This window comes from Simochromis diagramma, unplaced genomic scaffold (assembly GCF_900408965.1).
Source record: "Simochromis diagramma unplaced genomic scaffold, fSimDia1.1 OVJJ01000304.1, whole genome shotgun sequence".
Lineage (NCBI taxonomy): Eukaryota > Metazoa > Chordata > Actinopteri > Cichliformes > Cichlidae > Simochromis > Simochromis diagramma.
The window spans coordinates 7,243,460-7,256,067 of NW_024387030.1; the positions used below are offsets into that span (position 1 = coordinate 7,243,460).

Consider the following 12,608-nt stretch of genomic DNA (forward strand, 5'->3'; position numbering starts at 1 on the left):
GCTGTGTTGAAACATATGTGTGAGAACAAGCACTTTAGTTATACTAATATCAAATTAAACTAGGGACTGATGTGTTGCAGCGATGATCTCTCGGAGGAGATTAGAGACAACACTGTTCCATAGAAACTCCCTGATACTCACTAACGAGTAGTGAAATTGACATTTGCGCTCCTTTTTTCAGCTTCACACTTCAGTTATGCAAACAGTTTCCTTCTGCAGAAACAAACATTGTTCTTAGAATCTATAGTTCCAAAGCAAAAGGTAAAATAAACTCCAGAATACAGATTTTTTCCTTTGGATTAGATTAGTTTCATACCATAGACAGAAACTTGACTTTATAAGTAAACATGCAGTAACATATACAACCTGCTAGATTAGTAGTTAGTATGTTAAAACAAAACAAGTTTTACCTCACAGACTGAGGATCTGGTCTTCTTGAGCTTCAATAATTATTATCTAATGAGTTTAAAATCAAAAAGCTCTGTGAGGTCTGAGCAAAAATGCCAGCATCATCATGTTAAAGCAATAATAATGCAGTTATTTTCAGGAACTCAAAATGCATCTGAAACTGCAGAGTGTGTTATAAAAAAATATAAAATATTAAAATATGTTACTCATTCTTTCCCAGTAAAATTTGAGGTCAAAAAAGGTGTTTCTTTTGTTAGTGAGTTTTTATTTTTTTCTTCATTTCAGGCTCATTTGCCAATAACTTTTTGACTCAGACTGATGAAGCCAAGCAACATTTCAAGCATGATGTGCTGCTTTTTCCCTCATTTATTTTTGTTGATAAATGAATGATTTGTTTTCTAAGCTATTACCACTCAATTACCTGTGGTAGTTTCTGTGTAATAAGCATGCAAAATGCAAAGCAGCCTTTTTCTATATAATAACATATTAATAACCTATTAAAAAACTTAATTGAATGAACTGGAAACACTGATGCAGAATCCTAATAATTAAAATTAAATGAAGACTACACATGAATACATTAGATTCGCATATGCGTGTGGAGGATACTCTTTCACAGCATAATTAATATCTAGATGACAATACATAATATGGTAAAAATATTTCAGGTAGGAAAGAAAGTAGAACACATTCAAAATGTTCAATAAACAAAAATAAGATATATAAATTTCCTTCAGTGTGTTGAGAGCAGAGAAATCATTTCCATAGAGAGGAGGCTTTGCATCATCAGCTGATCCTCCAGAGAACTGAGAAGGTTTATAGTCCTGTGACTTCAACACTGCAGGACTCACATCTGTCAGTCAACACAGCAGAAAGCGCAACCACCATGACTCTCATCACCATCCTCATCTGGACGCTGACCTGCTGCTGTTTTACAGGTTCATTCACTCAGCAACATTTCCAACATGATGTGCTGCTTTTTCTCTCATTGATTTCTGCTGATAAATGAATGATTTGTTTCTGTCTGCAGGATGCAGCGGTCAGGTGACTGTGACTCAACCTCCAGTAGTGACATTTACTCCTGGATCTACTGTCACCCTGACCTGTAGGACCAACCCAGCTGTTGGTGGCTGTGGTGCTGGTCAGTGTATGTTCTGGTATCAACAGAAATCTGGACAAACTCCAAAGCTCCTAATTCGACATGTAGACATAAGACATTCAGGAACACCATCTCGATTTAGTGGCAGTGGAAGCAGATCTGACTTCTCTATGACCATTAGTGGAGTTCAGGCTGAAGATGCAGCAGTTTACTACTGTAAGAGTGTGCATAGCGGGCCAGTGTTCACACAATGATTTGTAGTCATACAAAAACCTCCTTTAGTCAGACTGCAGAGACTCTGAGCTGTGACTGCAGCTGCTGAAGTAGGAGAGACTCTGACACAGACCAGTGAACACAGAGCAGTAACCTCACCAAGCACTAAATAAAGCAATTAATTTAAACACGTCATGTCTATTGAGGCATTTCGAAATAAGAATTTTAAAAACATCTTCTGTGATCAAGTCATTTTCTGTTAACATTACATTACTTGAATAATTACATTACATTCACATGAAGAGTTTTGCTGTTTGTATAAACAGATGAAGCATAAATGTTTATATTTATATTCGTATTAAGCTAATTGGTAATGATAAAAAACAATCTGTTTTAAGATTTTTATCATTGTATGTTGCTACCTGTATAATGAATAAAAAACACTGATTTTCTCTTGATCATTGTCAAAATAATGAATCTACAGTTGGGATTTTTTTTATTTCAACACATTTATATCTGAAAGACCAAAGATAATCTTATTCATCATTAAAAGCTGTATTTGCAGTAATAATCATACTATTACCATTTAACAACATCCATACCCACCAGCTAAGTTACATATCACCCTCTAAGTTGATGTTGCCAACTCTGTACAGCAGTGCTGTTTGTTCCAACCTTACAACTCATATTGCTAAGAGTAGCAGGTTGCTTATCTCACACTCAACTCCTGTCTTGACGGTTTATCATCACTGGGGGAGCAAAGAGCCCTGCTGGAGGTGAGAGCAGAGACAAATGAGGACTTTGTTAGTTCAGCTTAGAATAAACACTGAAAATTGATGTGAGGTTTGTCCACCTCTCTCCAAAACTTTCAAATTTCATTTGCATTTTTCTCATGTTTTTTTCTGTTACTTAAGTGCTTTTGTAGAAGAGTGGATTTGAAGGTATAAAATGTCTCTAATCTATTTATGCTCATCTTTAAAATGCAGCATTGCTGAGTCACAGAGAGCTGCTTGGAGGAGGAGAGAGCAGAGACACATGAGGAGCCTGTTGTGTCAGTTTAGAGTAAAAACAGGAAACAAGTCAAACATTTGCCCATAACCACAGCAAGTTTCATTAATAGTTCATTAATATTAAGATAGTTGTTCATGTTGCTGGAAGCCAGCAGGAGAAGTTTTTGACAAGTTGTGGTTTTCACAAAAATCACATGACTGACTATCATTACTGTCAACCTAATGTACGAAAGGAAAAATTCATGTGGTAGGTTAAAGGATCCTGAGGCTACATATGTTTAATTATTTTTATGTTATTCCAGCATCCTTTCTAAGTCTAATAGATAAAATGAACGATAATAAAATTAGATGAATAAATAAATAATTATTTTTATGTCTTACTACTCCTCAGATTTTAAGATTTTCTAATGGACTCACACAGAAAACCTCATCAGGATGATTTTTCCAATAACTCTGTCATGTTGGGTTTTCTGAGTTGCTGCAGATTATTACTGTCTGTGTTGGCATGATGGTGGAGTGTTCACACAGTAATTTATAGCTTTACAAAACACATCGTTCACTTTGACTGAAGGCTGCAGGTGCAGATTGTTAATGAAGAGACTGATGAGAATAATTGGTCCACTAAAGACAACCAGAGTCATCAAGCAGAAACACAATGAATGAAAGAAATTAAATCAAGTCATGGATTTTAGATGCAGCATTTACTTGAATTTAAATATTTATGTAACTTATGTAAGTTTTTGTTCATGAATAAATTCAACAAACCAGGTAAAAAAATGTTTTCCAAATATGCAACTATTTTTCTAAAGTTGCAAAACCTGCACTTTATACAAAGGAATTGAAGGGAAATGAAAAGTGACCTCACAGTTCTACTTATGAGCCTTATTAATGTTCATCAATTTTCTTTTGTGAGCTGAATAAAACCATATTTGTCTGAAAAGATGTTTTAAATAACATGAATGTAACACAATGTTAAAGTGAATGCAGTGAACTGTTGATTTATTTTGGTGTTAAGTTTTGCTAGACATCATCTATTAATATAGATTTATAAAAGTTCTGATACTTGAGACTAAATGTCTTGTTGCTGCAGTTATATTCTTGATAGATTTGTGTACATATAACCACTGATGAGTTTGGTTCCTCCACAAAAAGTCCACCACAGTGATTCAAAGTCATTAAGTGGCTGCACAAACACCTGCAGGACTCTGAACAAGCATCTAACCACTTTTTTTTCTCGAATAAAGCTAACATTTTACAATCTCTGTGTTGAAAAAAAAAGAGGTTACTACCCAATCATTTTCATTTCTTTTCAAAATGTTTCTATACTAATTCTTAATATTTATTTAATATTTCTTTATGTTATAAAAATGACTTTGAATCCTGATAAAAATGCAAAATCATGGGTTAAAAATGAAAACAAGAGAACTAAGAATGTATTAATATTTGTTGACAGAAAAACAGAAACTGTATATGTGCCAACCAAAGTGCCATTTTAATTCAGATGAAAAAAAAAAGGGATTTATTCATTCATTGTTCATTCAGGATCTTAAAAATGTGATAATAATAATGAAATAATACAAATGATGTAATAATAAGAATGATGTAATAATAATTAATGTAAATCTAAATAATATTGTCCTTCAGAGAAATAGTTTGTAGTCCTGAAGATGGAGAAGTTTACTCCTGCAGAGCGACTGGGACTGTCTGTGGTCATGATGGTTGAACCTCCAATCACTTTCCCAGCTTAGCCTCAGAGTGCTGCTGCTACTGTAGCAGCCGCTCTTCTCCTCTGTACTCGTCAGGACTTGCATTGTCACATCTGGGGATCCCAGGCCCTGCTGGAGAGGAGAGCCTAGTCTGGATGCTGACCTGCTGCCTGTAATTATTAGCCTTTTTCAGGCTCTTCTCCACAGGACGCCTGTCTTTTTCAGGCTCTTCTCCACAGGACGCCTGTCTTTTTCAGGGACAATCTTCATCCACAAATTCATAAAGTCCTTGTGAAGGGTCAGTTTCTTGATGATTGCTCGCCCATGGTACCTGTGGAAGATTACAGTTGTCATTAATTTTGATTAATTGTGTAAACTCACAGAAAATAAAACATTGATGCACTTCAAACCCATTTAAAAGTACCCACCTGGCTTCAGGTGCAGCATCCCCTGCCATTCTAGAGGCAGCAATTAGAAACCTTTCAGTGAAGCTTCCTGCATTCAGGATGACGGCTGCTCCAAGTTTGTCAGCCAGCTGGTGCAGGTGTTGAGCCGTGCTATTCCTCAGCTGAGCAAGGACAATATTAGACACACAACTCAGTGAACATGATCTCTCTTTCATGTCTTCTAATAAAATCACTACAGCTTCTTCTCTCCTCTTACGTCAGTCCTGTGTTAAACAGAGCGCTCAGAATCCGTCCATGGCTGCAATTTTCCACCATGGCATCAAGCGCCAGATTGACCTCCTGATGAAGAAAGTTGTTGTTGGTCTGTGCAAGCTTCAGCAATAGAGCTCGGCCTGTTGCTTCAACTTCTGGGTCCATTGTTTTCTGGAGCTGAATGTAGAGCTCATCGATGGTATGTATGGCCTCACAGGCTATTGCTGAGCGTTGGTTTTTCACCTAAAATGTGAGTGAAAATCATCAGTTGAGGCTGTAGTATGCACTTGAAGGGAAACTAGCTGCATGAAACACATATAAGAAACATAAAGTGTGCAATACCTCCTCAATGAGGACCAGACACACTTCATGCAGTTTAGTCTTCAGGATGTCCGAGTGGTGCTTTGCCAGAGACTGAATAGTTTGCAACCCCTGTCTTTTCTTAATCCTGTATTTACACAACACAACATTGAACACGACTTCAGGAACACCACAAATAACACAGCCACATTATGCAGCACTGTTTCTGTGCAGTATTTAATGTCTCCTTACTACGTTTCTTACCAGTCGTCTGAAGACAGCAGACTAAAGCTGTGGGACAGGCTCTCTACAGGTGTAGCTAGAGGCGGGAGTTTGACCCTGCCGTCTATTGGATTATTCTGACTGCACTGACTGTCTGCTTTCTTGTCTGATAATCAACAAGGTTAGTAAAAAGAAACTGTAATTTCTTCTAATTCGAAGCATTGTACATGATGCAGTGATTAATTGTTCATTAAAATCTTTTTAAATAATCTCTTAATTTAAAGTTTGATTATTCAGCATCTTCTACAGTTACTGAGGAAAACCACTTACTGTCTATAGGGACGACTTTTGCACGGCGCAGCAGCGTCCCAAGCCGAGGTCCTCGTTTTTGCGGTATGGGAACTGTTGGAGGTTTTGGAGTCAAAGGCTTTACTGCAGTAAATGTTTTGGTTGGTACTGTGTGTCCAGGTGAGGTTACAATCCCATCCTGGAAATGCTGCAGTTTTTCCAAAATAGGCCCAAATTTGTCTTTAACTGTCAAGACTCTTATTCCACGAATGACCTTCGTGTCTGTTTAGACAAAAATAACTAAATAACTGCAAATTGACATCTCACTAAAAAAAACAACAACAATAAACATTTTTCTTCCTGATTTTTTTTTCTTCAAAAAAGCATATAAAATGAATGGACAGCAAGAATATGTGTAATTTAGCATTAAAATAGATAATCTACAGTGTCAAATTTTAAAATCTAAACTAACTGATTAACAGCAGGTATAACCACTAAAGAAAAGCATCACCTTTGAACCGAATTTCTTATATACTGAAAATTAAATCTCTTCTCAGGAACCTTTTCTCGATTCAGTGGCAGTAGATCTGGTTCTCAGTCTTTAACCATCAGTGGGTTTCAGTCTGAAGATGTTGGAGATTGTTACTATTTGGGCTGTCGTTGTAGTCGGATGTTTAAACAGTGATTTATAGCAGTACAAGAACCTCCTTCAGTCTGGTTAAAGGCTGCAGGTGCAGCGTGCTGGACTGTGATGAGAATAACTGATCCACTAACACAAGAATCATCAACCACAAACACAATGAATAAAACTAAAACTAAAGAAGTATACAACTGTGTTTATAATGATTCAACCTTTATATTTATCATTAAATATGAGCAAAAGTTCATGAGCACGTTTTTTAAGTGTAATGACAGAAACTGATGTTTACATATTTGTTGGGGACTTGTAGTAAACTACAAGCACAATCAATCATCCATGAACTCAAAGCTGTTCTGTGGTTACTGACACTTAAATTTTTTTTTAGTAGAAATCCATAAATCATTATTTGAAAAAAGTCATTTTCAAAATAAAAACAATAAAGAAATAAATCCACAAACACTTTGTTTGACAATTAAGGCTTGAAAATAACCTGAAATATCTTAATTGGAAAATACTAAAAAGATATGAATTAACATTTAAGAGAAATTTAAAAATATCCACATTTCTACATAAAATTAGATATTTGTAAAACTGAATGAGTTTCTAGGGAAGTTATCTGGCAGACTGTGAGATCAACTTTGTTTCATAAATAATGAAAATGATCAACAACAATCACTGGACTTGATCAAATATCTTTTCAAAATTTTATAAAATGTTTTGCAAATGTCCAAAAAGTTGATTCTCTTGATCTGGACGTAACTTTTTGTGGGAGAAATGTTTCGTCACTCATCCAAGTGCAAATGGTCGTAGTTGGGAAAAGAAAACATTTCTCCCCCAGTCAGACTGCAGAGACAACTGAGCTGTTACAGCAGGAACTGACTGCAGCTGCTGAAGAGGAAGAAAAACAGTTCAGTGAAGACAAAGCTGACACAAAGTCATGTTCTGCACACATTTTCTGAAAAGAAAAACAAAAGTTGGCTGTAGGAACGGCATTGGTCAGCTGGTGAGTTGTGCCAAATTTCCTCCACGCATGATGTCTGGGATTCAGGTTAAAGCGTTCTTTATTTCATCAGACCAGAGAATTTAGTTTCTCATAGTCTGAGATTCCTTCAGGTGCATTTTTCTGGGGAATCACTATCATCGTGTTATTGGCCAGCTTCACGTCTAAGGCCCTTCTACCCTGATGTCTGAAAGACTCATGGTGGTTTCAGTTCTTCAATATTTGGGAGAATGGAGGCCACTGTGCTCTTTGAGATGTTCAATGCTGCAGAAATTTTTCTGTACCCTTCCTCACAAAGAGACTGTAACATACAAAATGTGGAAAAAAGGTTTTGACCTCCTAGGTGAAGAACTGAACACAAAAGAAAGGTGTTCACAGTAAGTCAGTGCAAAGACAGTAAACAGAAGTGTGAACAAGGAAAAAACCCCCACAATGAAAACATGACATAACATACAAAGTATAAAATAACCACAAAAAGTCCACATTTATACAAAAATTGCAAAATGGCATAAAACTATATAAGGAAATGCAAATAACCAAACAAGCCGAATTATACAAACACACTATAAAGAAATACATCAAATGCAAAAGGCACAAAATAACAAGCAAGACACAGTCATACAAAACATGTTCAAACAGAAATTATTTTTTTTTAAATTAAAATTGATCAGAAGGAAAAAAAAAGTGCCCTGCATGGATGTGCAGTCTGCTTTTTGGATCCATGTATAAGAGTCAATTTCATGTGTGTTCTCTTATTTTGACATAAGAGGGCACTATTTGTACAGCAGCAATGTACAATTTCCACCCAGACTTCATAGGTGCAGGTGTGTGCTCACTGACCCATGCATTAATTTGAATATCTGTCGTGCACCCTGAATGCAAAATAGTTTTCTATAGTTTCAGTATCATATAGAAATGTTTGTCCTTGTGTAAAATGACAATTTTTAATATTTTGCTGGGTGGACAGCTGTCTATAAGTGTATAAGCCCATCTCTCTGAGCTGTACAGCCAGCACAGAAATCTGTAATTACCTCAACTCAGTACTGACAAAATAAGTTAGTGTCTGTTTATTAGATCTTTGTTGTTTCAGCAGAATCAGATCCATACTTGAATTAACACTAACAATCAGTGGAGTTCAGGCTGAAGATCTAGATTACTACTGTGTTGAAACCTATGTGTGAGAACAAGGACATTGGTACAGTAAAAACTAATATCAAATTAAACTGGTTAGGGATTGATGTGCTGCAGCGATGATCTCTTGGAGGAGATTAGAGACAGCACTCCAGAATACTGATTTTTTTGGGGGGGATTAGATTAACCAGGGGTCCCCAATCCCAGTCCACGAGGGCTGGTGTCCCTGCAGGTTTTAGATCTCACCCTGGGTCAACACACCTGAATCACATGATTAGTTCATTACCAGGCCTCTGGAGAACTTCAAGACATGTTGAGGAGGAAATTTATCCATTTAAGCTGTGATAGATCAAGGACATATCTTAAACCTGCAGGACACCGGCCCTCGTGGACTGAGATTGGGGACCCTGCCATAGACAGAGACCTGACTTTAAAATTAAACATGCAGTAACATATACAACCTGCTAGATTAGTAGTTAGTATGTTAAAGAAAAACAAGTTTTACCTCACAGTCTGAGGATTTGGTCTTTTTGAGCTTCAATAATTATTATCTAGATGAGTTTAAAATCAAACAGCTCTGTGAGGTTTAAGCAACATGCCAACATCATCATGTTAATGCAATAATAATGCAGTTATTTTCAGGAATTCAAAATGCATCTGAAACTGAAGAGTGTGTTACAAAAAAATATAAAATATTAAAATATGTTACTCATTCTTTCTCAGTAAAATTTGGGGTCATAAAAGTAACGGCAATACAGTCTGAGAAAAAAATAGCTGCGTGGAGGAAATTAGAGGACAAGTCAAGTTTTTTATTTATTTATTTATTTCAGAAACGATACAGTTCATCTGTACATGGTTCAAAATATCAAATACCTGAGTTATGGCTTTTACTATGGAGCATAAACCCCATTTCTCAGGGTTTTAGAGAGCTGTACAGGACTAAACTATTTAGAGAATTGAGTAATGTTAGACCAGCTTGTTATTCATTCCTTTAAACCACTATTCATATATTTCTTTTTTTCAAAATAAAGTTCAGTTTGTCAGAATAATCAAAATCAATCAGTGTCTTTAGTGTCAGATGTATGACAGTAGGGGAACCATGCAGCTGTTAATGAGACAAATATAATGAAAAGGTTGAATGAGCCTCTCCTCACATGACCTCTGTGTTTTCTGTTTCATTGGGAGAGGTGGGTGGTTTCCTCCTACAGTGTGTTTTGCACACTTTCATGCATCAGTGCTCCTCACAGTTTAAGTTCTGCTGTCACACATGCTCTCATGCACTTCCACTGAAAACTGAGTCAGGATGGTGTTTCCAATGTTGGTTCTTTTGTTAGGCTTTCTGAGTCAGGGTGAGAGATTAAAAAAAACTAATAATAATATTTCAGGAGAATGTTGTTTGGTGAAATTTACTCAGCTTGTTTTATGAGTACATTCATTCTGAAGTTTTTGGTGAATAAAAATACATTTTAAAATGTTTTTCCTTTCATTTCAGAGTCATTTGCCAATAATTTTCTGACTCAGACTGATGAAGTCAAGTCTGTCAGTCTTGGTGGGACTGTGACCATCAGCGCCAAAGGAAGTTCAAATATTGGTGCTGATCTCAGCTGGTACCTTCAGAAACCTGGAGAGACACCCAAACTACTTATATACAAAGCATCAAGTCTCTTCTCAGGAACTCCGTCTCGATTCAGTGGCAGCAGATCTGATTCTCAGTACACTTTAACCATCAGTGGGTTTCAGGCTGAAGATGCTGGAGATTATTACTGTCTGGGCTACCATGGTAGTGGAGTGTTCACACAGTGATTTAGAGCTGTACAAAAACCTCCTTCAGTCTGGCTGAAGGCTGCAGGTGCAGAGTGACAGACTGCAATAACTGATCAACTCGACACCACAAAAGCAAAAACACAAAGAATCTAAACAAAACTGAAGAAATACACAGCTTTGTTTATTAAAAGAAATACTTAAATATATCTCAATGAACAAAACATCATGTGCAGGTCTGTTAGGTGCCCCGATAGAAATTAATATGTATAAAGAAATATTTCTGTATTTTTATATTTACATACATAAATGTATAAATGTAAATTTATAAATATCTAAGAGAAATATGGAGGTTTGATCAAGTATTTCTATGCAAAGTAATGGAAAAACAATAACACAAAAGTGATTTTTCACAAGCTGCGATTTTATTTTGTGATATAGACTTGTTTTCTCTTTCTTACAGCATGGTTTTAAAGCACAATATAATATGAATAGCTGATGAATTCTGCATTTAGATTAATAGAGTCAAACGTCTGCAGAAATATCGCAACAGAGGAGACATGTAGCTTCATCAAAATATAAAAAGCTTCACAGGCATGAAATATTGTTAATATATAATAATATAACTTACATTTGTTGATGATTTTTAGTCATTTTCATAATTTTATTTGGACTATTACCAATTGAAAGACAAAAGATTGTCAAATGAAACAAAGCTATATCAGCAAAAAGAAAAAAGAAAAACACAGAAACTAAAATGTTTCTAAAACATGAATTATGAGATTTTGGCGATATACTTTGGACAGCAATAGAGGCGTAATGTCTGTTACCAATAGTGTGAAGTAAGCTTACTAACCAAAGTGCTGTTTTGATCCAGATATTAAAAATGCTGAATTATTTTTCTGTATATTTTACTCTATTCCATAAGACGTCAGTGGTATCATTAAAGTTTTATGTATAATAGTATTAATCCAAACAATTTTTCTTCTGACTTTGCGTCCCTTCTTGCCTTCAGTGTGTTGAGAGCAGAGAAATGATTTCCATAGAGAGGAGGCTTTGCATCATCAGCTGATCCTCCAGAGAACTGAGAAGGTTTATAGTCCTGTGAGTTCAACACTGCAGGACTCACATCTGTTAGTCAACACAGCAGAAAGCACAACCACCATGACTCTCATCACCATCCTCATCTGGACGCTGACCTGCTGCTGTTTTACAGGTTCATTCACTCAGCAACATTTCAAACATGATGTGCTGCTTTTTCTCTCATTGATTTCTGCTGATAAATGAATGATTTGTTTCTGTCTGCAGGATGCAGCGGTCAGGTGACTGTGACTCAATCTCCAGTACTGACATCTACTCCTGGAAACACTGTCACTCTGACCTGTAGGACCAGCCCAGCTGTTGGTGGCTGTAGTTACGGCCAGTGTATGTTCTGGTATCAACAGAAATCTGGGCAAATTACAAAGCTCCTAATTCGACATGTGAGCATAAGACATTCAGGAACACCAACTCGATTTAGTGGCAGTGGAAGCAGCTCTGACTTCTCTATGACTATCAGTGGAGTTCAGGCTGAAGATGCAGCAGTTTACTACTGTCAGAGTTTACATGAAATAAACAGTGCTGATGTGTTCACACAGTGATTTGTAGTCGTACAAAAACCTCCCTCAGTCAGATGGCAGAGACACTGAGCTGTTATAGCAGGAACTGAGTACAGCTGCTGAAGAAGAAGAAACTGTGACACAGACCAGTGAACACAGATAGATTTGTTTGGGGGTGTTTTTAGAAAAAGGAATAAAAAAAATCCACAAAGTTACTTTGTCATTGCATTTCCAACTGTATTTACATGAAGAGTTGGCAAATTATACAAACAGATCAGATTTCTCTTTATATTTATATTCCCATGAAGCTTCTTGATGATTATAAAGCAAAATGATCTGATTTTTTAATACTGTACGAACTCACGTGTATAAACAAAACAAAACAAAAGAAAAACAAGAACAATTTCCTCAACAATCAAACTATTGACTCTCCACAAGACGTTGGTTGAGACCATACGATTTCTACTGATTTATATCAAAGACCAAAAACATTATTAGCAATAATAATCACATTAATTAAAAAAAACTGGTAGCTTCATTTACAGTGCATAAGGAAAGTACCCACAGTACTTG

The 12,608-nt window shown here is 36.2% G+C and overlaps 1 long non-coding RNA gene and 1 gene segment (V, D, J or C); both read left to right on the forward strand.

The window, feature by feature from the left end:
* Positions 1-1,123: 1,123 nt before the first annotated feature.
* LOC120739702 lies at positions 1,124-2,638 on the forward strand. The segment is given in 2 exon segments: positions 1,124-1,346; positions 1,439-2,638. Coding segments are annotated over 2 exon segments (375 nt in total).
* Positions 2,639-11,187: 8,549 nt separating this feature from the next.
* LOC120739721 lies at positions 11,188-12,077 on the forward strand. The gene is made up of 2 exons (XR_005697273.1): positions 11,188-11,653; positions 11,746-12,077. It is a non-coding gene; the product is annotated as an uncharacterized LOC120739721 (long non-coding RNA).
* The last annotated feature ends 531 nt before the right edge of the window (positions 12,078-12,608 follow it).